This window comes from Hordeum vulgare, chromosome 7H, assembly GCF_904849725.1.
Source record: "Hordeum vulgare subsp. vulgare chromosome 7H, MorexV3_pseudomolecules_assembly, whole genome shotgun sequence".
NCBI lineage: Eukaryota > Viridiplantae > Streptophyta > Magnoliopsida > Poales > Poaceae > Hordeum > Hordeum vulgare.
In genome coordinates this window covers 596090283-596115351 of record NC_058524.1, presented here as the reverse complement: position 1 = coordinate 596115351, position 25069 = coordinate 596090283, and the positions used below count along the sequence as shown (strand labels likewise).

Below are 25069 nucleotides of genomic sequence, written 5' to 3'. Positions count from 1 at the left end.
TGTCGGCCGCATGGTCACCAGAGCTTGTGGTTTCCTGTTCCACGCATCTGAGGCAAAGAGGACTTGCGAGGACGAAGACCCCCCCTCGCTCAGAGCGCCGGCGCTTATGGGTGTCGTCTCTTTGAAGACATCGCCGCGGCTCCTCTTCATCCTTCGGGTTACTTCAGGGGAAACCTTGATCTCTGAATCAGGTGGTGGTGGTGTTTTGTTATCGTGCCTCTCTTGAAGGTGCCACCTTGGAACTCTAGGATCATAGGACATATGTTCTTTAGATATTCTTAAAAACACATGTAGCATGCCTTATCGTGGTGTTGAGTTGTATGGGTCTTGTATGTTGGTCGGTGTTTTATATATAAAGAGGGACGCACGCCTTTTTCTCTAGAAGGAGGCGGTGAGTGTGCATGAGCATCACATGCGCACGTGAGTTACATATCGGATTTGGAGCACATGGTTTATCTCATTTCTTTTTTTTTTGGGGGGGGGGAGGGGGGTCCGTATTAAGTTTACCTGGACCATGGCGATCTAGTTCACAGAAGTTTACAACTCTTTCAGGATCCAATTATAACTAAACAACCATCCTAATCTAGCTAAGTGTATGTGGATTGCAATGGAATGATGCACCAAAAGATCGACATCATGTAATGTGCAAGTTGTGTAGATTGTAGATAATTTATAAACACAGTGGTACTCCCTTAGGCCTTTCATTAGACAATTATAAAGTGTGCAACAAAAAAAAATCATCACCAACCATTATGGAGAACATGTACATGGGACAATGGACAAGAACTTGAGCAAGATCACTTGAAGGTTGACTTATAAAGTCAAAACACAAGGAGCACCGTGGAGGATCTTGAGATGGCAAGGTCGACAAGGGGTGCTTGGAGTGCACGATATGATAAGTGTACATGGCGGTGGGCATTGTAGGGGGTTCGTTATTCCCCAGCGAAATTTGCATGGGCCATGTTCTTCGCACAATCTTTTTCTAAATTTCTGTTGCACTAAAGCTCTGGTGTTTGCAAGTTTTCGATATCACAATCAGTTTGTACATTTTGTGGTTCGCTCATTAATTATGATGGTCATATCAAAGGTCGCCAGTTTGGCACATGTCATGCATAACTAGTACGTATACAAAAACCTGCAAATTGAAAATAAAAGGTAACTGAGGTATCAGTCCTCCCTAGGCACGCAAACAAATTGACATCACAAGACCTACAACCTCATGACCTCACGGCTGAATGCCCTGGACCACGTTGTTGGCCTCAAGATTCTGTTAATTAAAAGAAGGTGATGGTGCTTCTTCCACCAATCTTCGTGTCAGCGGTTGATTTTTCCAAGAGGCACCAAGCTCTAGCATCTCAGGCTGGCTCCAAGTTCAGAGGCGGTATCAGCTTGTTGATCACTAAACTCATGCATAGACCAGGACTTATATTCAGATTGTATTTGGTGGGAACCGGGGATTAGGGTTGGAGCGAGGGATTCCCGGAACCGCAAAAGAAGACGATCCAAGCACGATGACTTGAGAGATGGCCGGACAAATCAGCATTGGTGATGCTTTGGGCAAGAGATTACTTTTTTCCTTTCTGTTTCAACGTCCATGTTAGAATCCTCACAACTTTCTCAGTAACAAATAGTGTTTCGTCAATAAAATGGGGTGCATATATATGTAACACTCACACGTGTGCTTGCAAGCTTCCCTACCAAAGATTGTTTATCGAACTTTAATTAATGAAATGATTTCGTGCGTTGCATTGATGCAGAGGGCAGTCCTTCTTTTCTAGAAAAAAAAATTGTGCTTGCAAGTTCCATAGATTGGTCCAGCTGAGCCACCTAATAATTAATTAATCTATTTAAGGGTTGTTTGGATTGTGACTATCTTTGTCATATATAATCAGTTTTTTTTTGCCACACCTACCTTACTCAAGGTGTTTAAATTGTTAATCACACTTTGACTTGTCTAAAGAAATCTTGTCACCTTTTGTGTATACGGCAGGTTGGGTTTTATAAAAAAATCTTGCCTTAGATATGACTAGAACTAAACACAGATATAACTTGATCAAAATTGTCAAACATGAGATGTGATAAAGGGCGATAAAGTGTGGCCGGGAATCAAAGAGTCCCTTAATACTAATCAAGCCGCCAACGGTGGCTCAGCCATGGTTCCGGCCACCGGCCATGGTGTTGGACGAGTCGATCGGCGAATTTACCCGAGCGCGCGGCTTGAACACAGCACGGACCGCATCACACGTTGCCAGTTGCCACCAACCCGTACTCTACAGGACGAACCAGCCGGTCGGGCAGGACTACGTACATACTGTACATGACATGTCCTGGTAGTAGAATTTTCATGGAGAGGTTACATAATTTGGGCGATCGATACCTCCATGGCTCCATCTCCATGTGGATCAATATCGTAGACCTCTGGACGCCCGGCGAAGGTGTGGCCGAGCTTCCGACGGAAGCTGTTTACTTGGACGAGCAACTCCACGTATGGTCGTTTCTGTCACGAACGAGACATCCGCCTTTGGCAGGTTTTACTGGTCCTACTTACTTCTCGCACACACGTGCTTAATTGCGTTACTGACTGAGATTGAGATTGCATGTGACACAACGGACGACTATTCTCTTGGCATGACTAGGTCCATATACATCTCCTTGAACTCCTCAAACTAGAGTTGTCCGGGAGAAGCATCACCGACCAGAATCATGCAGCCAATTCTTACATCTCTCTCGACCATAAAATCTTTGCCTAGTCTAGCTTTAGTCCTACGGTACATCTACCATCTTTACGCGATAGCAGTACAGGGTTCGAAAAGCAAAGCCCACGTTTCAAGAGCTAGTTGTAGCCCACATAATTTGAATATTCTTGCAGCCTGATTAGAGCAAGTACAATAAGGTACAGTCAGCAGGTTGTAAGGATTAAAATACTATATTTTTGCTGAGTTGGATGAGAGAGAAGAGAAGCGGGTTCTTCGTAAACAGCCAGCTCTAGCACGTGCTCCTAGGTGTTTTATGAGAATGAAAGGTGGGTCATATATGATAAAAGTAGTACTTTTTTGTAGCTAACTATTGTACAAGCTAGCTATAAAGTAGGCTATAAGGGCATCTCCAACAGTTTGTTGGTTAGGTTGTTGGTAAAATATGCCATGTCATCAACCAACACCTTAACATACAACTACTCCAATGGGTTGTATCTAGTTTGCCCAATAAGATGTGATGTAATAAATAAGGTGCTCTCTCATTCTACATTGGAGCTTGTGCAAGGGTGTTGGTTAATTTACATACAACCTTGCTCTCTTTCCTCATTTATTGCATGACATATCATCAAAAATTCTATGTGTCAAAATTACCAACAACTATCTTACAACCATTGGAGATGCCCTAAGATGGCTTATAGCCAGCAGTTGGCTATACTATTAACCATGCTCTTAGGGATTTGCATATCATGTCCATGAGAGTTGGAGATTGAGCATTATTTGTATTTGAAAGAAAAGACTAACGCTCACTTGATCAATTTATGCCGCGTTGTCCGTCGCGTGGTTGTGCGAGGCATGTCTGTGGGAACCCACCTCGGACTGCAACATGACCTTGTTGCAATCGCCAACACAAGCCATGTTTTCGAAAGACGGGGATGGTGTGACGAGCTCAGCCTTGGGATTACAACATGGCCCATGTTGCAGTCCGTGTGGGAGCTCAGCTTGGGAAATGCAACACGACCCATGTTGCAGTTATAATACGAATCATGTTGCAAAGGATGAGGCATGTGATGTGTGTCCCGGTGGTGTCTCAATTTGGGATTGCAATATAGTACATGTTGATATTGCAACTCTAACCATGTTGTCAAGGATGGTTAGTAGCAAATACGGGCGCAACATAGACCATATCACAATGGAAATATATATTTTACGTGAACCGTAGAAATTGGTTCAACGATGCACACCATGGCTCGTGTTGCAATGCCCGAACGCCTACACAATCCATGTTACGGGCTATTGGGGTGCATGGTTAGTGTGGGGAGAGATTGAACGACTTCCAAGGCTGCTGATGCAATTCAATTATCATCTAGGTGACGCACAATGTCGTCCTTATTTCATTTGCTACTCTAAAGCTAACAGCAGCTAGGGGCTCAACCCCTCAAATGACAAAGAAACCAACATGACTAGTGTTCAACATGTGGGCTTTTTCATCTGCCCTAAGATGCAACTAGGATGAGCCATCATCCACCATTGTTCCTCCGGTCGCCTCTCTTGCTATATGAGGGAAGGGGAACCCAATTGTCTTTGTGACAACACATAGATATGTTTCTCTTAGGATTCCATGGTGGTGCATCATCGATGGTGGTGGCGGTGCCAGCCTAGTGAATAAGTTCTCAACCCGTCTCATCGGAGTGGGCGGCAACGATGACTACTAAATGTGGATTCCTATTGTCCTTTTTGAATGGTGAAGCTAGTTGTGTAGGGTATGTAGGTGTGGCAACAATGGCAGCGGCTTACCTCTAGACTCCGGTATCGTCCCCCTCACGTAGGTCCGTTCTCCGATGCCGACATGAGGCCTGTCAGAATTAGTGGAGGTCTGGCTCTTCGATACGTGCTAGGTCTGGCTCTTCGATACGTGGTTCGTCTGGTTGTGAATGCCTTGTCTAGGACGATACTCCGATGGGGACTGTGACATCAGCGATAAAAAAAACAATAGGCTTGTTGTGCCAATGGAGTGGCATGCGGCGAGACATCATCGACCCGTTCAGGAGGAAGAAGACGGTCGGCCTCAAGATACATTGACGTAAAAAATCTAGGCTTGTTTGTAGAACTAATTTGGTTAATATATTTGAGTTCTTTGGGAAGAAAAAACAGTCCAAGAGCTATACCAGTAAGCAATTTTGAATTGAACGCCCCTTATTAACATTGTCCTTTGTGTTGGTAAAAAAATGTTGTTTGAAAAGAAAATGTTTTCACCAAAAATAGCATGTGATCGATCAACCGATTGAACGGGCAGATGCACTCTAATCGGGTCACTGTTAGATAATCAGTGGTACGAGACTAGACCTTGACCAGCAGCTTGGCGTGTGTGAGAAGCGTATAGACTCTGAAAGTTCCCAAGAGCTTTTACAGGGAAACATCCTCTTCAGTCGCTCCAGATCAAGAATTCACAGCTCACGTAAATTAAGCTAGCTTTTAGTTATCTAGGGACGTCAGGCTTCTCCGTCGATGTGGACCGGTCCAATTCACCGTTCTAGAAGCCATGCTAAGAGCAATGGTATATTTAATGAATGGACTCTTTTTAGGGAGGCCGGATGCATGCCAATATTGACCCGGACCAGTGGGGTGACGCTAGCATTCCTGCTAGATTCTTGATATCTTGGTCGGTTGACGACTCGTCGCTGCACGCACACATGCATGGAAATGTGCTGAGGAAATAACTAATGGCATGAGTACATATTTTTTAAAACAAGTACTAATATGTTCTACTAGCTGGCTATAGTGTGTCTCATGTTGAAAAATCATTAGGCTGCTGGTAATGAAAGTAATATATGTAGTCCAATTCGATGGAAAATCTTTCACGTGGTCTTTTTCCCTGCGAAATAAAGGACATTTATATGCTTACGTATAAAGTAAGGGGATTTCCTGCAAAAAACTTGTTACATCGGCACTTGGCAGGTGGGCCCCATCGGACAGATACACTATCAGTATGTATTTATACGCGGTTTAGATCTTTTTGTAACGACTTGTCCTAGAGTTTATACTGACATAAAAAAATATTAAACTTGCTATCAATCTACACGTACTATCCCAATTATGATACTTCTATGCAATTTACTCATGGAGAAGACGTAACCGATTTCATGTGCGAGCAATCTATTGTTTATAATTAATTTCAAAATTCTAAACAAAAATAGTAATAGAAACGTAAACACTAATACTCCCTCGGCTCCATAATATAAGAGCGTTTAGACACTAATATAGTGTCAAAATCACTCTTATATTATTGATGAAGGGAGTATATTATAGTGGACAAGGAAGACCTGGACGAATTGGTCTGATCTCGATGTCCAGCTGCAAACCCTCCTTTGTTATCAACAGAAGGTCTTTAGCCAAAACCTTATCAACCTTTATGAACAATTTCAATTGTAGAACAATATCTTGAAATTTGAGAAATGATATACCTTTGCAATAAAGTTGTGAAATTAAATCCAATAATAATTAGCCACGGGTCAATCTAGCCCAACAAATGCACAGGTCAGAATGCGTTATGAAGAAAATCATGAACTCGCTATTATATCTAAAGTTTTTCTTGTACTTGCAGGTAGGTGAGTATATTTTTCTAAATGAATATACAGATTACTACATGTAAGAAAAATTAACTGAAAGCATTTTTTCCCTCAGTTCTACTAGAAAAGTCTAGAAACCAAAACATTTATTTGCTGCATAGAATAGTGGCTACAATTGACAGACACACACAAAAAATGGGTTTCTTCTCTATTTGTATAGGAAAACCAGCTAGGTTATCCACCTCAATTATGTTTTTACTTTTTGTTTTACTTTTTGGCGTTGTGTTATAGTAAGGCCTGAAGGCTTTACAAAATAAACCCTCATTTTTTTAATTTTCAATGGTTATAAACATGAAAACTGAAAAATTAAAAGAGACGTATATATTTTGAACTTTCAGCCCGGCCCATGGTAAAAAATAGCACACGTAAACTCCCACTAATATAAAAACTGCTGCACAGGGTTTCCTAATCCTAATTTTCATCCCCCCCCCCCCCCCCCCTCCAATCCTCTGTGTGGCGGCTGCAGCCTCGTCCTCTCCTCTCGCGCTCCACTTTTGCCCATCCTCCTCCTCCGACGCTCCATCTCTGCCCATCCTCCTCCTCCGATGCTTCACCTGTGCCCAGCCTCCTTCTCCTCCAGCCCTCGACCTCCTCAAGAACTCCTCCTTCTTCTCTTTCCCATAGATGGTGAAGGTCATGGCTGTGGCAGCGGCAGGGACAAGGGACCACGTTAACGGCCAGATCCTCAAAAACTGCTCCCTTCTAGTTTGGTCACAATATGGATTGTATGATTTTACATGTGTATTTGATAATTATTCTGCTGTATGTTTTTACTCTAGTTTATTTCAAGTTTTGTTCAAATTTCAAATTTTGTTTCGTCATTTTCGTCCGAAATTTTCCGAAAAATATCCGAAAATCCGAATTTTGCCCAGGCCCGGTAAAATTTGCAAAACGAAATCCAAAATCTTGATTACAATGCGTGATGGGGTTATAGTCCTAGGGTAGGGTCATAGGCCTGCCCTGTAAGTCCTACCCCTCATAAGGGACAAGGCCCTTAGTCAGTTCCGACTGAATTAAGGAGTCTCCATCGTCCAGTCGGTAACAGGTCCTCGACCATCCAGTTGGAGACTAGCATTCGGAGAACATCCAACTAACCGATTGGATGCCACTCGGAACATCGTAACCCCCTGGAGGGAAACGGTCGTACGTTTCTCGGTGCATTTATTAGCATTTAGGACGTACGTTACCTGTAACGTACGCATTCAATCGCCACTACTTCACCCCTGTACCGGAACCGTTGTGGAGGGCAGCGCACTCTATATAAGCCACCCTCCCTCGCTGGTGCAGGGGTTAGCAAATCATTGTATTCCATATTACACTCGACAACAAGCTCCCAGAGCACTGAGACGTAGGGCTATTACCTGCACCGTAGAGGGGCCTGAACTCATACAACCTCGCCGTAGCTGGGACTCTGCCCATCCTTTTCGTACCCTACACATCTACTGTCAGGCTTATACCCACGACAGTTGGCGCCCACCATGGGGCAAGCGTCTAAGCGACTTCCGGCGAGTTTGCGACTACTTCCTTTCGTCATGTCGTCCGGTGGAGATTCGAGCATGGGTCATCAGATCTTCTTCGGCGCTCTCTCCTTCATCATCGACGATTCGGCGTGGCTTCGGGATGCTCCTCTCGACGTCGAGGCGCTTCCCCGTCGCGGGGCTACGCACTTCCGTGCCGGCGCCCGCGGCATTCTTCTTCTCCAGCAGTCGGCTCCGGTGTCGACCTACACCGCCGTCACGCGCCGCAACAAGCGGTCCCGCCGTCCCGGCTCCAGCGTTGGGTGCAACACGCCCAGGCGCGCTAGAATGCGTCTTCACAAGTGGCGGTTCTAGAGTCAGTTGTGGTTGCCCCGCCGTCCCAGCGCTCGGGCTCGGTTCCGACTGAGTTTTCTTCCGAGTACGCGGGTCGCGGGCCTACAGCAGAAGTACACATGGCCAATTCCCATGAAGATCCCCGTCAAGCTGGCCGGAACGAGCACGAGATCGGCGAAACGTCTGGCGCGCGTCGTCCGCCTCGCCGTTCTGCCAGTCGGCACACTCGACGGAGCAACGTGGAGCTGTTCCGCACACCTCTCCTCAACTTGGCCGCGGCTGCCAAGATAGCCGATTCCCTTCAGCCGACTGATTCAGAGGCTGGCAGGGGAATCGAACAAATCTGCGCCCTGTTGCACACGGCGCAGCAGCAAAATTCGGCGGTCTCCCAGTCGCACAACAGGATCTACAATAGTTCTGTTCATGCGAATACGCATCGGTCAGTTCATAGCCCTGGTTCTCATCAGCGACACAGAGGAGGCAGTCGTTCCATAAATCCCGATGATCGTCGCCGTTCACACACCCCTCCGCGGGGTGGGCCCTACGGGCCCTGACATCATGATGATCGGCGTTCAGTCGGCGGCACTTACGACCCAAGGCCCGACGCAAGAGGGCATATCACCCAGCGGAGGGTCGACAGGGGCCGAGCCCACCGCGATGGTCACGATATTGACCGTCCGAGTGGAAGCAGGACCATCGTTTCTGGTCCCGAGTGTTTCAGTCGAGCCATCCATTTGGCTGACATCCCTCACAACTTCCGATTGGCGACGGGAATTAGCAAGTTTACAGGGGAGTCCAAGCCAGAAACGTGGTTGGATGATTACCGAGTAGCAGTCCAGATCGGAGGAGGAGACGACCATGTCGCCATGAAGCACCTTCCTCTGATGCTCGACGGCTCGGCGCGAGCGTGGCTGAACCAGTTGGCCCCCTCAAGCATCTACAGCTGGGCAGATCTGGCCCGAGTGTTCATCGGGACCTTCGAAGGGACGTGCAAGCGCCCTGCTGGCCTCGTGGAGCTCCAGCACTGCGTCCAGAAGCAGAATGAGCCCCTGCGTGACTTCATTCAGCGTTGGACAACTCTCTACCACACGATGGAGAACGTCACCAAGCATCAAGCAGTCTGCGCCTTCAAGGCAGGCGTGCGGTACAGGGATCTGTACCTGAAGTTCGGCCGAACAGGCGACATCTCCATGAGCAAGATGATGGAGATAGCAACACGCTATGCAAATGGCGAAGAAGAGGACCGCATCCGAAGCGGCAAGCACAAAACAGTCGCTGATGGAGATGGGGGGCAACACTCGGAAGCAGAAGCAGAAAGCTCCGACCGCTCCGCAAGCAGAAGCTGCAGGCGTAACCAATGCCAAGTTCAAGGGCAAAGGGAAGGCTCAGTTCACCCCCAAGAGGAAGCAGTTCAATAACCCCATCCTGGACCAGCCATGTCCGGTTCATACGAAGATGGATGAAGAGGGCAACCCCATATATGCGAAGCATACCACTCGACAGTGTCGCCTCCTGATCCAGGGGTTTAGCAAAGGGCAACCGAGTGAGAAGGACCATGAACAGGATGAGGAGGATAAGGAGGATCCATTCCCCCAAGTCCATGCAACCCTGATGATTTTTGCTGACGTTGAGAGCAAGAGTCGACTGAAGCTGGTGAACAGAGAGGTGAACATGGCCACCCCTACCAACCCCAAGTTCCTCAAATGGTCTCAGACTGCGATCACCTTCGACCAGTCGGATCATCCGACACATGTACCCACCCCAAGGAGACAGGCTCTGGTCGTCGATCCGGTGGTGGAAGGAGTCCGACTGCGCAAAGTCCTCATGGATGGCGGCAGCGGCTTGAACATCATATACGCCGACACACTCAAGGGGATGGGCATCCCGATGTCCAAACTCAGCGAGAGCAGCATGCAGTTCCATGGAGTCGTCCCTGGACGGAAGGCCAAGTCACTCGGCCAGATCGCGTTGGACGACGTTTTCGGCTCCGACAATAACTTCTGCAAGGAAAAGCTGACGTTCGAAGTGGTCGACTTCCAGAGCGCTTATCACGCAATTCTGGGCCGCCCAGCGTATGCACGTTTCATGGCCCGTCCATGTTACGTATACCTGAAGCTAAAGATGCCAGGCCCGAAGGGTGTGATCACCATCTCAGGCAATCGGCAGCGGACCGAAGAGTGTCTGCATCAGGGATCAAGAATCGCCGACCAGCAGATGGCCGTCCTCGAGCTTGACGAGTACAAGAAAACAGTCGACCCCGCCGACCTAATGCGCTCGAAGAAGCCAGCTTCAGAGTCTGCATTCCAGTCGACGGGAGAGACGAAGAAGGTTAGCATCCACCCGACGGACGCCACTGCTGCCCCGACTAACATCTCCACCACCCTCGATCCTAAATAGTAAGCCGAGCTCACCCAATTCCTCCGTGAGAACTGGGACATCTTCGCATGGAAACCCTCTGACATGCCAGGTGTACCCAGGGAGTTGGCTGAGCACCGACTGCACATGGATTCCACCGCTCGGCCCGTCCGAGAGCGCCTGCGCCGGTCCGCCACGCACAAGAGGAAGGCAATCGGGGAAGAGGTGGCCAAGCTGCTGGCAGCCAACTTCATTCGCGAGGTTCACCACTCCGAGTGGCTCGCCAATGTTGTCATGGTGCCCAAGAAGGACAAGTCGCTCCGGATGTGCATCGACTTCAAGCATCTCAATAAGGTCTGCCCGAAAGACCATTTTCCGCTCCCCCGCATAGATCAAATTGTCGATTCGACTGCGGGTTGCGAGCGTCTGTCATTTCTTGATGCCTATCCGGGCTATCATCAGATCCGTCTGTATGGCCCCGATGAATTAAAAACAGCCTTCATCACCCCATTCGGGTGCTTCTGCTACATCACTATGCCATTCGGTTTGAAGAATGCAGGAGCTACCTTTATGTGCATGATCCAAAAATGTCTCCTCGACCAGATCGGTCGGAATGTGGAGGCGTATATGGATGATATCGTAGTCAAGTCGCGCAAAGGTTCCGACCTGCTGACTGACTTGGCAGAAACATTCGCCAACCTTCGTAGGTACGATATCAAGCTCAATCCCGCCAAATGTTCATTCGGTGTTCCCAGCGGAACGTTACTCGGTTTCTTCGTTTCCGAACGAGGGATCGATGTCAACCCCGAAAAGATCGGGACCATCGTCCGAATGGAGAGGCCGGTGAGAGTACACGATGTTCAACGGCTCACAGGCTGCCTAGCGGCTTTGAGCAGGTTCATCAGTCGACTTGGTGAGAAAGCACTTCCTCTGTACCGACTCATGAAGAAATCAGATACTTTAGAGTGGACAGACGAAGCCCAAGTCGCATTCGACGACCTCAAAGTCCTACTTTCCACCCAGCTGGTTCTTACTGCTCCGCTCAGTAAAGAGCCCCTTCTTCTGTATATCGCGGCTACAAATCAAGTCGTCAGTACTGTTCTTACAGTCGAATAAGAAGAAGAAGGCAAAGCATACAAAGTTCAGCGGCCAGTGTACTACGTCTCCGAAGTCCTGACTCCTTCCACGCAGAGGTATCCCCACTATCAAAAACTTATCTACGGGATCTACATGACTGCGAAGAAGGTGGCCCATTATTTCCAAGACCACTCGGTGTCTGTCGTTTCTGATGCTCCGTTGTCGGAAATTCTCCACAATCGAGACGCGTCAGGCCGAGTGGCGAAGTGGGCGATGGAGATGTTGTACTGCGATATCAAGTTCGAGGCCAAGAAAGCTATTAACTCTCAAGCTCTGGCTGACTTCATAGCAGAATGGGTAGAACAACAGCAACCAACCCACATCTACTCGGCCCATTGGACAATGTTTTTCGATGGGTCCAAGATGTTGAATGGCTCCGGCACTGGCGTTGTGATCATATCGCCAAAGGGCGACAAACTCAAGTACGTGCTACAGATACACTTCGATTCCTTCAACAACGAGGCAGAGTATGAAGCTCTCCTCTAAATGTTGCGCATGGCCATCTCACTCGGCGTCCGTCGCCTGATGGTCTACGGTGATTCGGATTTGGTGGTCAATCAAGTGATGAAAGAGTGGGACGTTAGGAACCCCACCATGAACACATACTGCAATGCAGTGAGGAAGCTTGAGAAGAAGTTTGAAGGTCTAGAACTTCACCAGGTTCCGAGACTGAAGAACCAAGCAGCTGATGAGTTGGCAAAACTCGGATCCACTTGGAGACCAGTCCCGAGTGACGTCTGCCTCGAGCACCTCCACCTTCTCTCAGTCAAAGAAGATCCTTTTACAGAGGTACCAGTACAACCAAAGAGTTCAACAGATCTGGCTTAAGTCGATGTACCTGCTGTGGTTGATCTGGTCATGGAGATTCTTGCTGTCATCCCCGATTGGACTGTGCCGATCATTGCATATATCCTGAGGCAGGAACTACCAAAAGACGAAGTCCAGGCCAGGCAGATAGTCCACAGGTCGAAGTCATTCACTGTCATTGATGGCCAATTGTACAAGGAAAGCGTTTCAGGCGTTCTTCAACGATGCATCTCCCCAGAGGAGGGACAGCTAATCCTGGAAGATATTCACTCAGGAACCTGCGGTCATCACGCCTCTTCGAGAGCAATCGTCGCCAAGGCATTCAGGACTGGTTTCTTCTGGTTGCAGGCAAACGAGATGGTTAAAGATATGGTCGACCGATGTGAGGGTTGTCAGTTCTACTCCAACAAGTCACACAAGCCAACATCTGCGTTGAAGACAATCCCTCTTGTCTGGCCGTTCGCAGTGTGGGGATTAGATACAGTCGGTCCATTTAGGACAGGCCAAGGGGGATACACACATCTGTTGGTGGCAGTCGACAAGTTCACGAAATGGATCGAAGCCAAGCCCATCAAGAAGCTCGACGCCTCGACAGCCGTCAAGTTTGTCAGGGACATCATCTCCAGATTCGGTGTACCTCACAGCATAATCACGGACAACGGGACAAAATTTGACTCGGACAGATTCAAAGGTTTCTGTACAAGCCAAGGTATCCGAGTGGATTTTGCTTCCGTGGCGCATCCTCAATCCAATGGACAAGCAGAGCGAACGGACTTATTCTGCAAGGTTTGAAGCCCCGACTCCTGCGAGAGGTGGGACATGCCGCTGGCGCATGGGTCACCGAGCTACCTTCAGTGCTTTGGGGTCTTCGCACAACCCCGAACAGATCTACAGGGCGATCACCGTTCTTCCTCGTCTACGGAGCAGAAGCAGTCCTTCCGAGTGACTTACTTCACAATGCTCCACGAATCGAACTCTTCTCCGAAGCTGAAGCAGAACAAGCAAGGCAAGACGGAGTGGACCTTCTAGAGGAGGAGCGCGAGATGGCACTAACTCGCTCAACCATTTATCAACAAGATCCGCGGCGTTTTCACACGCGACACGTCAGGAGTCGTACGTTTCAAGCAGGCGACCTGGTGCTCCGAGTGGATCAGCAAAGACCTCACAAGTTGGCTCCTGCCTGGGAAGGACCCTTCATCATCTCCAAGATGCTGAACAATGAAGCATACAGACTCTACAACGTCGACAGGGAGACAGACGAGCCGCGAGCATGGAACGGAGATCTCCTGAAGCGCTTCTACACGTGACCGTCGACTGAAGCAATGTAAAGAACAAGTATTGGTGAAATAATATAAAGCAGATTGAGTTTTTTGCAGGTTCAAAGTTCTTCCGCGGTCGCAGACTCCGGTCTCAAAAAAAAAAACTTAGCTGCGATCCAGAATCGCCTAAGTATTAACTTTCTCCGAGTGTGCACTTAACGCCACACTCGGGGACTTAGCTGCGATCCAGAATCGCCTAAGTATTAACTTTCTCCGAGTGTGCACTTAACGTCACACTCAGAGGCTTAGCTGCGATCCAGAATCGCCTAAGTATTAACTTTCTCCGAGTGTGCACTTAACGTCACACTCGGAGGCATAGCTGCGATCCAGAATCGCCTAAGTATTAACTTTCTCCGAGTGTGCACGTAACGTCACACTCGGGGCCTTAGCTGCGATCCAGAATCGCCTAAGTATTAACTTTCTCCGAGTGTGCACTTAACGTCACACTCGGGGACTTAGCTGCGATCCAGAATCACCTAAGTATTAATTTTCTCCGAGTGTGCACGTAACGTCACACTCGGGGACTTAGTTGCGATCCAGAATCGCCTAAGTATTAACTTTCTCCGAGTGTGCACTTAACGTCATAGTCGGGGACTTAGCTGCGATCCAGAATCGCCTAAGTATTAACTTTCTCCGAGTGTGCACTTAATGTCACACTCGGGGACTTAGCTGCGATCCAGAATCGCCTAAGTATTAACTTTCTCCGAGTGTGCGCTTAACGTCACACTCGGGGACTTAGCTGCGATCCAGAATCGCCTAAGTATTAACTTTCTCCGAGTGCGCACTTAACGTCACACTCGGGGACTTAGCTGCGATCCAGAATCGCCTAAGTATTAAGTTTCTTTGAGTGTGCACTTAACGTCACACTCGGGGACTTAGCTGCGATCCAGAATCGCCTAAGTATTAACTTTCTCCGAGTGTGCACTTAACGTCACACTCGGGGACTTAGCTGCGATCCAGAATCTCCTAAGCACCCGCATGCCTCCGACGGTATCCTACAGGTACACTCGGGAACTCAACAGACCCTCATTGAGGCTCATATGGAGGTCAAAACAACTGACAACTACATGAGTAGCAGACCCTCATTGAGGCTCATGTGGATGTCAAAACAACTGACAACTACATGAGTTGCAGACCCTCATTGAGGCTCAGGTGGAGGTCAAAACAACTGACAACTACATGAGTTGCAGACCCTCATTGAGGCTCATGAGGACGTCAAAACAACTAACAACTACATTAGTACAAAATCGCCCCGAGTGCGACCTGATAGTCGCACTCGACAACCTAGCTGCGATCCCGTATCGCCCAAGTACTCTTCGACCTCCGAGTACATCCTACCGATCCACTCGGCGATCCTACCGATCCACTCGGTGATCATACAGATCCAATCGAAAATTCTACGGACCCTCAATGAGGCTCATGCAGATGTCAAGACAACTAACATGTTCCGAATGTTTGCCTTTGGCTTCACCAAGAAACGCCAAACAAAAACTCAAGTCAAAATTGCAACAGAAGAGCAAAAGATTCGATTCAAGGTTCAAACAAAGATAGTGGCTCGGTGTGGATCAAGCTTACCCACACCGAAACAAGAATGTGACGGCGAACAGCAGTGGCCAAAGTTTCTTACAAATCAACACTTGGCATACCGAGGATAAAGTTTTCTTACGAGTCGTCTGGATTGACGCCAGGACTGGAGGGCTCCACGAAGGTGTCCAGGTCGACTCCGTCGGCGATGCGGGTGGCACTTTCAAGGAAGGTTTCCATGAAGTCTTCGAATCGAAGTTTCTTCGTGTTGGCGACCTTCAATGCTTTCAGCTTCTCCTCACGCACCTCCTTGCAATGCACTCGGACCAAGGACAGAGCAACGTCTGCACCACAGCGAGCCGCAGATTTCTTCCATGACTGCACTCGGTTGGGGACCTCCTCCAGTCGACTCATCAAGTTTTCCATCTCGTGTCGCGACTCATCTTCCGGCCAAAGCTCCTTGTCGATCCGGCCGACGACTTCTCTCAGTCGACCGACGAAAGGACCAACTTTGCCGACGCGAATGTGCGCTGCGAGCAGGTCTCGATTGGCGTCCTCGCCGAGTGGAATGTTCTCGCAAATCGACCGCTCCACGTCAGCTGCTTCAGCTTCAGCGTCCACGCAAAAATCTGCAAATACAGGGCAAGCAAACAATCAGCGCCGAGTGTAACGCACGTACCACAAGCACTCGGAAAAACAGGACTTACCACCCAGACGCGTCATCATCTGCCGAGCCCAGTCACTGACGTATTTCTCCTGCGCTATACACCGTCTGTTCAGCACATCCATTTGTCCCATCAACGTGGACCTTTGCTTCCCCATCTTCTCAACTTCAGCAGTCAGCGCTTTGTTCACTTGACGAGCCTGCTCCAACGACTTATCTCGTTCCGCCAGCACTTCCTTCATTCCAGCCATTGCAATCAATGCCGCATCCAGCTCACCAGCAAATTGCACCTTTTCTGCCCTGAGAGTCTCATATGTTGTCCCCATCTCGCAAGTTTTCTACCAGCCAGCGCCAAGAGACGATCAGACAAATCCAACAATACCAAGTCTAAGTTCTTCAGACCCCTGCCGACGCAAGCAGTCGACAGCGGTCTCGGGGACTGCACCCAGTGGGTTCACTGAGAGTGACCCCACTGGCATGCAACTCAAACAGGTCCGCCCTATTGAGATTCATGACAACACCTACGCCTACAAGGTTAATACCACCCGACCTGAGTAAAATTACTCTCGGAGACTCTTGCAGTAGGTGCACTCCGAGTGCCCCAACTGTTAGCAGTCGACCATATTATTTACGAATTCAGAGACAATATGCATAAAGACAACTGCCGGTGCAAGCACTCGACAGAAGTCTCGGAGACTACACCCACTGGGTTCACTCAGAGTGAACCCATTGAAAACATCATACGGTATCCGAGCACACCCAGTGGGTTACAAGAGAAACAAGAGAAAAGCAAATACTTACTAGACTACTTACTCGGATATCGTCCCGCAGCTCCAAGCTTCGTTGGTACAAAGAGGCGATGGAGTCGTATGCCTTCTTGGCTTCTCCCGCCATCAGCTCTGCCTGCACCATGGCTCCCTTGGCCGCTCCCACCTGATCCTCCGGGAGGTTTTCGATGTTGAACTCGACATTTGACGGGCCTGGCATCGTTGGAAGCTCCTTGGGCATCCCAAGGCCCGTTCCAGTCGGTTCAGCAGCCACCAGCGCCTCCTCAGTCGGCGGCATCTCCTCAGTCGGCGGCATGACCGCGGCGAGAGCAGTAACTGGCGGGGCAGCCTCAAGGACAGGCTCCACAGCTTGCTCAGGTCTCCCTGGTCGCCCTCATCCACATAAATCGCCCCTGCCGGACCGAACGGCGCGGGATCTCAGAAAAAGAAAGGGACAAGACCAAAGACAGAATCCGCGATGCGATAGTATAAAACTCTCGGAATCGCTACAACGCACCTGGCTGGGACGAGACGACGTTGTCCGCGTCCATGGGGTCATCCTCCTGGCGCGCCGGAGAGGTGGCAGAGGTGGCAACCCTGTCGAGTGAAATTCATTCGACCAATAAAACAACAGTCCAATCGGATATCAGAGGAAAGTTATAGGAACAGTACACTTACGTCGAGGTGACGGGAACGACGACCCTTATCCGCGGCAAAGCCGTCCGAGGTTTAGACCCACTCGGTTTGGCCACCTTGGAAGGTTGACCCACGGGCTCGACAACAACGTCCCTGACCCTCTTGGTTCTCCGAGCACTCGGAACCACGGGAGCAGCAGGCGGAGCACTCGAGGATGCCGGAGGGGCCGAGGGAACCGTAGGTTCATGTCGGCGCTTGGTCCGGTGCTCTGGCAGCGGAGGCGGCGAGTCCTGCTCTTCGCCTTCCTCCTCTTCTTCACCAGACTCCTCCTCCGTCTCCCCACTGTCGGAGACATACTCGCCGCTCTCCACACTGCCTCCTGGCTGCCTTCTTCCTCCTCCTCGGACGGGTCCCCGTTCGAGACAGGAGAAAACCAGTTGGTCCACTTCTGCGTAAAATACAGTCGGCGACATCAGACGATAGGCAGAGATTCAAGAAAGCGATAAAACTAAGGCAGATACGTGCACTCGACAAATAGTACTCACCTGGTTCGGAGGAGGATTGTCCGCGCTGAAAGCCCTCACTCGCCGAGACCCTCTGGGGTTCTCACAGGCGCCTGTGATCTGGAGCACCCACGACGCCACCGTCTCCTCGGTCACGCTCAAGACGTTGGTCCGAGTGGAGTCTTCGGGCCCCGTGTAGTGCCACATGGCGTGGTCGCGAGCCTACAGTGGTTGTATGCGCCGACCAAGGAAAATCTCCAACAAATCTATGCCGGTGACTCCCCTTCTGACGACGTCTACGAGTGCGTCGACCAGGGGCTGGATGTCGATCTTCTCCACCTTCGTGAGCGCAAGCTGCTTAGGTGGAGCAGGACGATCTAAGCTAAAGGGAGGCAACCTTGTCGAGGCATTCGGGCAGGCAACGTCTTGGCAGTAGAACCACGTCGACTGCCAGTTCCTAACCGACTCACTCAGCTGAAGAGCAGGATAACTACTCCGACTCTTTTTCTGGAAACCTAAGCCTCCGCAAAGTTGGAGAAGATGCGTTTTATCATCCGACTGGCTGAGTCGTTTGATAGTTTGAGATCTACCAGAGAATATATGTTTGAACAACCCCTAATGGGGAGGGCAGCCGATGAAGCACTCGCACATAACTATGAAAGCAGAGAGATGTGCAATAGCATTCGGGGGAAAGTGGTGAAGTTGTGCCCCGAAGTGGTTCATAATGCCCTTGAAGAAAGGATGCGGGGGCAGAGAGAAACCTCGATAGACATGGCTGAGCAGCAGGACGCGCTCCCCCTCCCGGGGCGCCGGCTCGACCTCATTCTCCGCCGGCAGCCTCCAAGACTTGTGCATGATCATCCCGTGCTCCACCAGCTGCAGCAGATCCCCCTCCGTCACCGTGGAGGGGAGGAAGTCACCTTGGATCCACCCCGCCGGCAACGGCCGCTGCCGCCGCTGAGCAGGAGCCGCCGCCTTCCCCTTCTTCTTCCTCGCCTCCATCTTGCTGGTCTGACCCTTGGTCATGGCGGAAGCTGCGAATCCGCGGAGGGGAAGGAGGAGTGGAGAGGTTAGGTGCGCTGGAGGCGGCGAGGAGGACGAAGCAAAGGCAAAAGATCCGGTGGGCGTAACGAAAAACCCTTGCCGCTGGGATTTAAGTAAGGTTCCGACTGGGTCGCTGGCAGGTGGCCCCGAAACCTTATCCCCCGACCGACCGCGGCGATATCAGTGGAGAAATTGAAGGCGCGAGAATCGAGGCGTCAGGCGCTACTCGAGCGTGCTGGCGTCATCCCCGCTGAGAGCGCGGAAACCGAAATTTGAGGATCCCGGAAAATCCGCCGCTGTCAGTTGACTGGTCACGTCAAGAGATACCCTGGAAGCACTCGGTTTCCGACAGTTTGTTCCACAAAGATTTCCACTCAGATCGTTGGTCAGAGAAGATAAAATGGATTGAGGCGAGCAACGCCAAAGTCACATCCGTTCCAGTCGGATCCAAACTTCAAGCATCGCTTCGTCGTTCCAACCCCAATCCATTCGGGGACTAATGATGGGGTTATAGTCCTAGGGTAGGGTCATAGGTCTGTCCTATACGTCCTACCCAAGGACTACCCCTCATAAGGGACAAGGCCCTTAGTCAGTTCCGACTGAATTAAGGAGTCCCCATCGTCCAGTCGGTAACAGGTCCTCGACCATCCAGTCGGAGACTAGCATTCGGAGAACATCCAACTAACCGATTGAATGCCACTCGGAACATCGTAACCCCCGTGGAGGGAAACGGTCGTACGTTTCCCGGTGCATTTATTAGCATTTAGGACGTACGTTACCTGTAACGTACGCATTCAATCGCCACTACTCCACCCCTGTACCGGAACCGTTGTGGAGGACAGCGCACTCTATATAAGCCATCCTCCCAGCTGGTGCAGGGGTTAGCAAATCATTGTATTCCATATTACATTCGACAACAAGCTCCCAGAGCACTGAGACGTAGGGCTATTACCTCCACCGTAGAGGGCCTGAACTCATACAACCTTGTCGTAGCTGGGACTCTGTTCATCCTTTTCGTACCCTACACATCTACTGTCAGGCTTATACCCCACGACAATGCGCATTCTGAATGCGCACGTGCATACAATACATATGGACCCTCTCATGTCATGCATGTCAATCACCAACCAGAGAAATCAAAAAAGGCAAAAGAGAAGACGAGAGGCTTAGGAGTCAACTAGTCAACAGCACCAAAGAATCGCTCTTTAATTACCCGAACAAATCGACCGGTTGATTAACTATGAGACGATAATCAGTATTCAGTAGTCCTTGGAGACGGCGGCGGTGGTGAGCGCCTGCCTGAACTGATGGATGGCGCAGGGCACGCGGAGGACGCCCTCCTGCTTGTACCCGAACTCCTGCGCCGCCATCTCCAGCAGCGCCGCCAACGACGGGTGCCGCAGCGTCTCCACCCGCACCACGAACCGTTCGCATTCCTCGTCGTTGTCGCCGTCGCCCACCACCAGCACCGGCACGCACCCGCGGGGCACGCTGCTGCCGCCGTCGCTCACACGGTCCGAGAAGCTAAGCCGCCGGATCAGCTCCCTCATCGTCGGTGGATCGCGGACGAAGGTAGGAGATATTAGCTACTCCAGTATAGTATATATAGCTAACTGTTAGCTAGAGGTTAGATTTCGATCGATGTGAATTTACATGTGTGTAGTATGTGTTGCTTGGCGTTGCCTTGGGGTTCTCCTTTTATAGGCGATGGAATGCATGTTTGATTGGATCATGAGTACTCGAGCGTGTGGAGAGAGACAGAGAGAGATGGAGCGTTTACTCTTCTGTGGTGGCGTTGCAGTCGTTGGGGTCAACCTCCACTGCTGGTTTCAAACATGTTGGCTATCATACCATCGGTATCTTTGAAATTATGACCATGGAATTTGGTTAGCTGTCCTACGTACACGCATTAGAATACAGTTCTATTGCTCCTCAATTACCCAGCTAGTATAGCTTAGCTAATTAGACTCGGATGGTCGGTCTACTAAAATTGTAAGGCAAATTTTAACATGTTTTCTCTTCCCCTTCTTTTTACATGGGAGATAAGAGCATCTATAGTCGGACCCCATATATTCGTCTCAAACGTCTGGTCGGACCGTTCGGTCACTTGAGGCTGTACCGGCTGGGTCATTTATTTTCATCTTTCTCCTGTCCGATCACGGACCGGACATGTTTGCAAGCGCATGAGGGGTTATTTGAGGGATCCGTTTTTATATGCTCTAACGACCTAAAACATACTGTATTCAACATTCATTCCGGGATGAAGGGAGCGTTTGTTTACATAAGGAGTACTAATTAACCACCACCGAAAACTAAGAAAGTCCATCTCTAACGTTGACAAGTTCAAAATTCAAATCAAACCTAGCTACCAGCAGCAGCTACCAGACGGTGCCACAAACATCTACTCCCTCCATTCTTAAATATAAGTCTTTGTAGAGATTTCACTAGTGGACTACATACGGATGTATATAGACATACTTTAGAGTGTACATTCAATCATTTTGCTTCGTATGTAGACACGTAGTGAAATCACTTAAAAGACTTATATTTAGGAATGGATGGAGTAGTATGTTTGTATCCTGCCCTACAAAATTCTTCTTCTTTTTTTGGTGCGAGGTGGACTTTGGAACGTGGTATTCTGTGGTGGGCTAGGATTTGAAGTCCTTGTGATATATTCGTACTACAAAGTCCTTGGAACCGCCAACGATCTGTATATGACCAACCAACGAAACTGATCAGCTTAATTTTGCAGGGATATTGCTGCACTCTGGAAAGTCGGTCGAGGAGTAAGCCCATGTTTGTTTCAGAAGTTTCGGGACTTTTTTAGTCCCCACTTAAAAGTTCCTAGTCCCTACCCGTTTGTTTCCAGGGACTAAATAAGGACTAGAGGTCATTAAATAACATGCAAAAAGACCATGTTACCCTTAGTAATGTAGTAGTAGTTATTAAATGACATGCTAAAAGTAGAGGCATTGTTGGAAAAAGCGGAAAAAAAATCACAAAAAGACCCTCTCATAGGGACTTCTCCAAATAGTCCCAAATACCCCATTTTAGTCCCTAAAAGTTCCTCATGTTCGTTTCACATGGAACTTTTTAGGACTTTTTTCAGTCCCTACACCAAAAAGTCCCTGAAAACAAACACCCCCTAACTGGTACACATATCCTGGTGTAGAAATTTCGTGGAGAGCTACTCGATCTTCCATCTCACCACGTGGATCGGTCATACGTACGGTCCATGGTGTCGTGCTCGTGTCGTACGTACGTAGTACGTCGACGTCCTCCCGGTCGCCCTGCGAAACAACCGCCGAGCTTCCGGTCAAGCACAGAGAAACAGTTCGTTTGGACGAGGTCCGGCCCCTTATATTCTCCTTTGGCGGGTTTCACTCGTCCTACTGACGTTCCATACACGTGCTTAATCGCGTCACCGACTGATTGATTTGCATTTTTTCTTTGAACACAGCACTAACAACAAGCATTTATGTAGAAGAAGGACAATTCTCTCCCTTGGTACATCTCGTTGAGCTCCTCAGCACCACTGACCATAATCATCTAGCCAGCTCTCTCGATAATAAAATACGTGCCTAGTCTGGCTTTAGTCCTACGGTACATCTGTCCCTGATAGCAGTGCCAAAGATGGAGAAAATTGCCGTTTGAAAGGAAAACATTTCACCAGAAATAACATGTGATGGATCGACTGATCAAACGAGGGGATGCATTTCCAGTAGATAGCTATCGGATTATCAGTATTACCGGACTAGAAGTTGACCGGGACACCAGCGGTGTGGTGTAGTATGTGAGAAGCCCCTAGACTTATGACATCTACCCCGTCCAGACAACGGCTAGTCCATCCCCCGTCCCCGCCATTTCTTGTCCAGTGTGAGTAGATCCAGTGTGACTAGATCAAACCTGCACCGGTCAGGTAAATTAAACTGACTTTTACCGGGAAAGGTAAAGAAGGTTTTCGTTACTCGCATAGAGCCTGACCAGACCCATGCGCAAAGAATTTGGTTCGTCTGGTTGCTTGCATTCGGTATGCATAGCACGAATTTTAAAGCACTTCTGGACATGCATAGCACGAATGATAAAGTCAACATGAAAAAAATGCACATCGATGTTGAGGTTCCATTCGGCCGATCGGTTCATGCTTTCCTCCTCCGTAAATGCTTAATTTTTTGTTCATGTTTGGTGCTATGTCTCATGAGTTTTGTCAAATTTGTCATGCCCAGTCGACTATTTGAAATTTTATTTGACCAGTAGCTTCATCTCAATGTTTTACATGACTTTCATGTTGTACATTTTTTTGTTTCAACAGTTACAGACGAGTATATGTGCGTCTTTATATTATATTGTACTAAAATGGTCATGTGATGACTTGTATTTTAGATGAAATTCAGAGTTGCTTTCTCATGTTCTCGCTGATCATCGTCAACCTTGGCGAATGGATGCCATGTTATGCCCTGCATCGCGTCTCCTCGCCCATGGTCTACTACACTAAAATCGTCATCGCGAGCACACTGTCAAGCATTTTTTTGTAACTTTGTGTGTCATGTGTAGTTATTAACTCTTAATCACGTTATCTGTATGCTACCAAACACCGGACACTTGCATCAGCCCAGTCATTATACGCAACCAAACGTCAGGCAAAATTTGCTACCCTAATACAGTTAGCCTACATGCAGACAATAAAACAATATGCAGATGATGATTTTTAACTTACATTTGCTCAACCAGGTCCAACTAAAACATGTGTATAACATAGGCAAAAATAGATGTAGATCAAACACATCCAAATTGATTAGCTAGCAAGGTCAGGCTAGGACAAGCATGTTTGGCTCGTGGGCATCCAACGAGGTGAATCCGTATAATTCACCCTTCTAAAAGCCTTGTTGAGAGCAATGATATATATAATCGATTCTTCTCAGCAAAACCGGATGCATGCCAATATTGACCGGGACACGTGAGTGGCGATGCTAGCATTCCTGCTAGATTCTTGATATCTTGGTCCATCGACGACCTCTTTGTTGCATGCACGCATGCATGGAAGTGTGTGGAGGAGATAAGTGAGACTAGCTAGAAGGCCCGGTTTGGTTCAAGTTTTTCTTCCCTCTCTTTGGAAAAGCAGTCCTTGGAAATTCTGAAGAAAGAAGGTCATTTTATTCGTATAGTTGCAATCTATACAAGGTTCTCCCAATGATTCATATGCAATGTGTTTTTATCAAGGACAGATCCAGATATCGAGTGTACTACCAGTTACAGTAACCTTGAGAGGCACGCATCAGAAATACTACAAGCATGGTTAAAAATATAGCCAACAATCAATTATATGAAGTTGATATATCATCTAAAGTTAATCTAATAGCCGACCTGTATAGTAGTAGATTTTCAATATGTGCTACTTTATTAATGATTGACCCACTTTGCAATCTCATAGTGTCACGAGACTGATGTATATATAGCTGACTCTTATTCTATAGCCCGATTTTCTTCTCTCTCCTCCAATTAAGCAAAGATATAATCTTTATTATAGCATGTTTATGTCACCATATTGTAGTAGTTCTAAAGTGCATTCCAGACTCTACAATCGATGAAACCTATATGATGGGGTGTGCTACTTCATACAATAGGATGTAGGATTTGGTTGATGAAAGGATCGAGATAGCCCTAGGGTAACTATAAATTTTACCTTGATAATTAGCAATTTCAGGCTACAGGAAATAAATGTGGACCTAGATAGATGCTATTAGTTCAACTAATATGATATCAATATTTTTTATAAAAACATTTGTAAATAATGTTGTTTCAAAGATAAAATTATATGGATGTAATTAATATTTTTATTTTCAATTTATTCATGATGTGATGGATACATCATTGAAATGGGGCAAGACGGTTGGATATATGTGGTTGAATATCATATGGATTCATCTAACTCACACTTTTATAGGCAACGCTCCTCGAATTAAATAGGGTGGGGGCAGGGGTGGGTACATAATCCTAAATTAATTATTCATTCGTGGCATAATTATTGCTGGTAATATCCCCTACAATATTCTTTTTTCGGCATCCTCCCAAATAATTATTGCTGGTGAATGCCTTGGATAGGTTTGGAGAACTCTAGGTCAATGATTCATTTCAGTTGAGCACATATGGAACTTGTACTCTCTTTATATCAGCTTTTTT

General features: G+C 48.2%; 1 protein-coding gene across 1 annotated transcript; it reads right to left on the bottom strand.

Annotated features, from left to right (window-relative positions):
* Positions 1-19989: 19989 nt before the first annotated feature.
* LOC123413423 (auxin-responsive protein SAUR71-like) lies at positions 19990-20538 on the bottom strand. The gene has a single exon (XM_045106355.1). The coding sequence runs from the start codon at positions 20437-20439 to the stop codon at positions 20149-20151; it is 291 nt and encodes a 96-aa protein (XP_044962290.1). The 5' UTR covers positions 20440-20538; the 3' UTR covers positions 19990-20148.
* Between the last annotated feature and the right edge of the window lie 4531 nt (positions 20539-25069).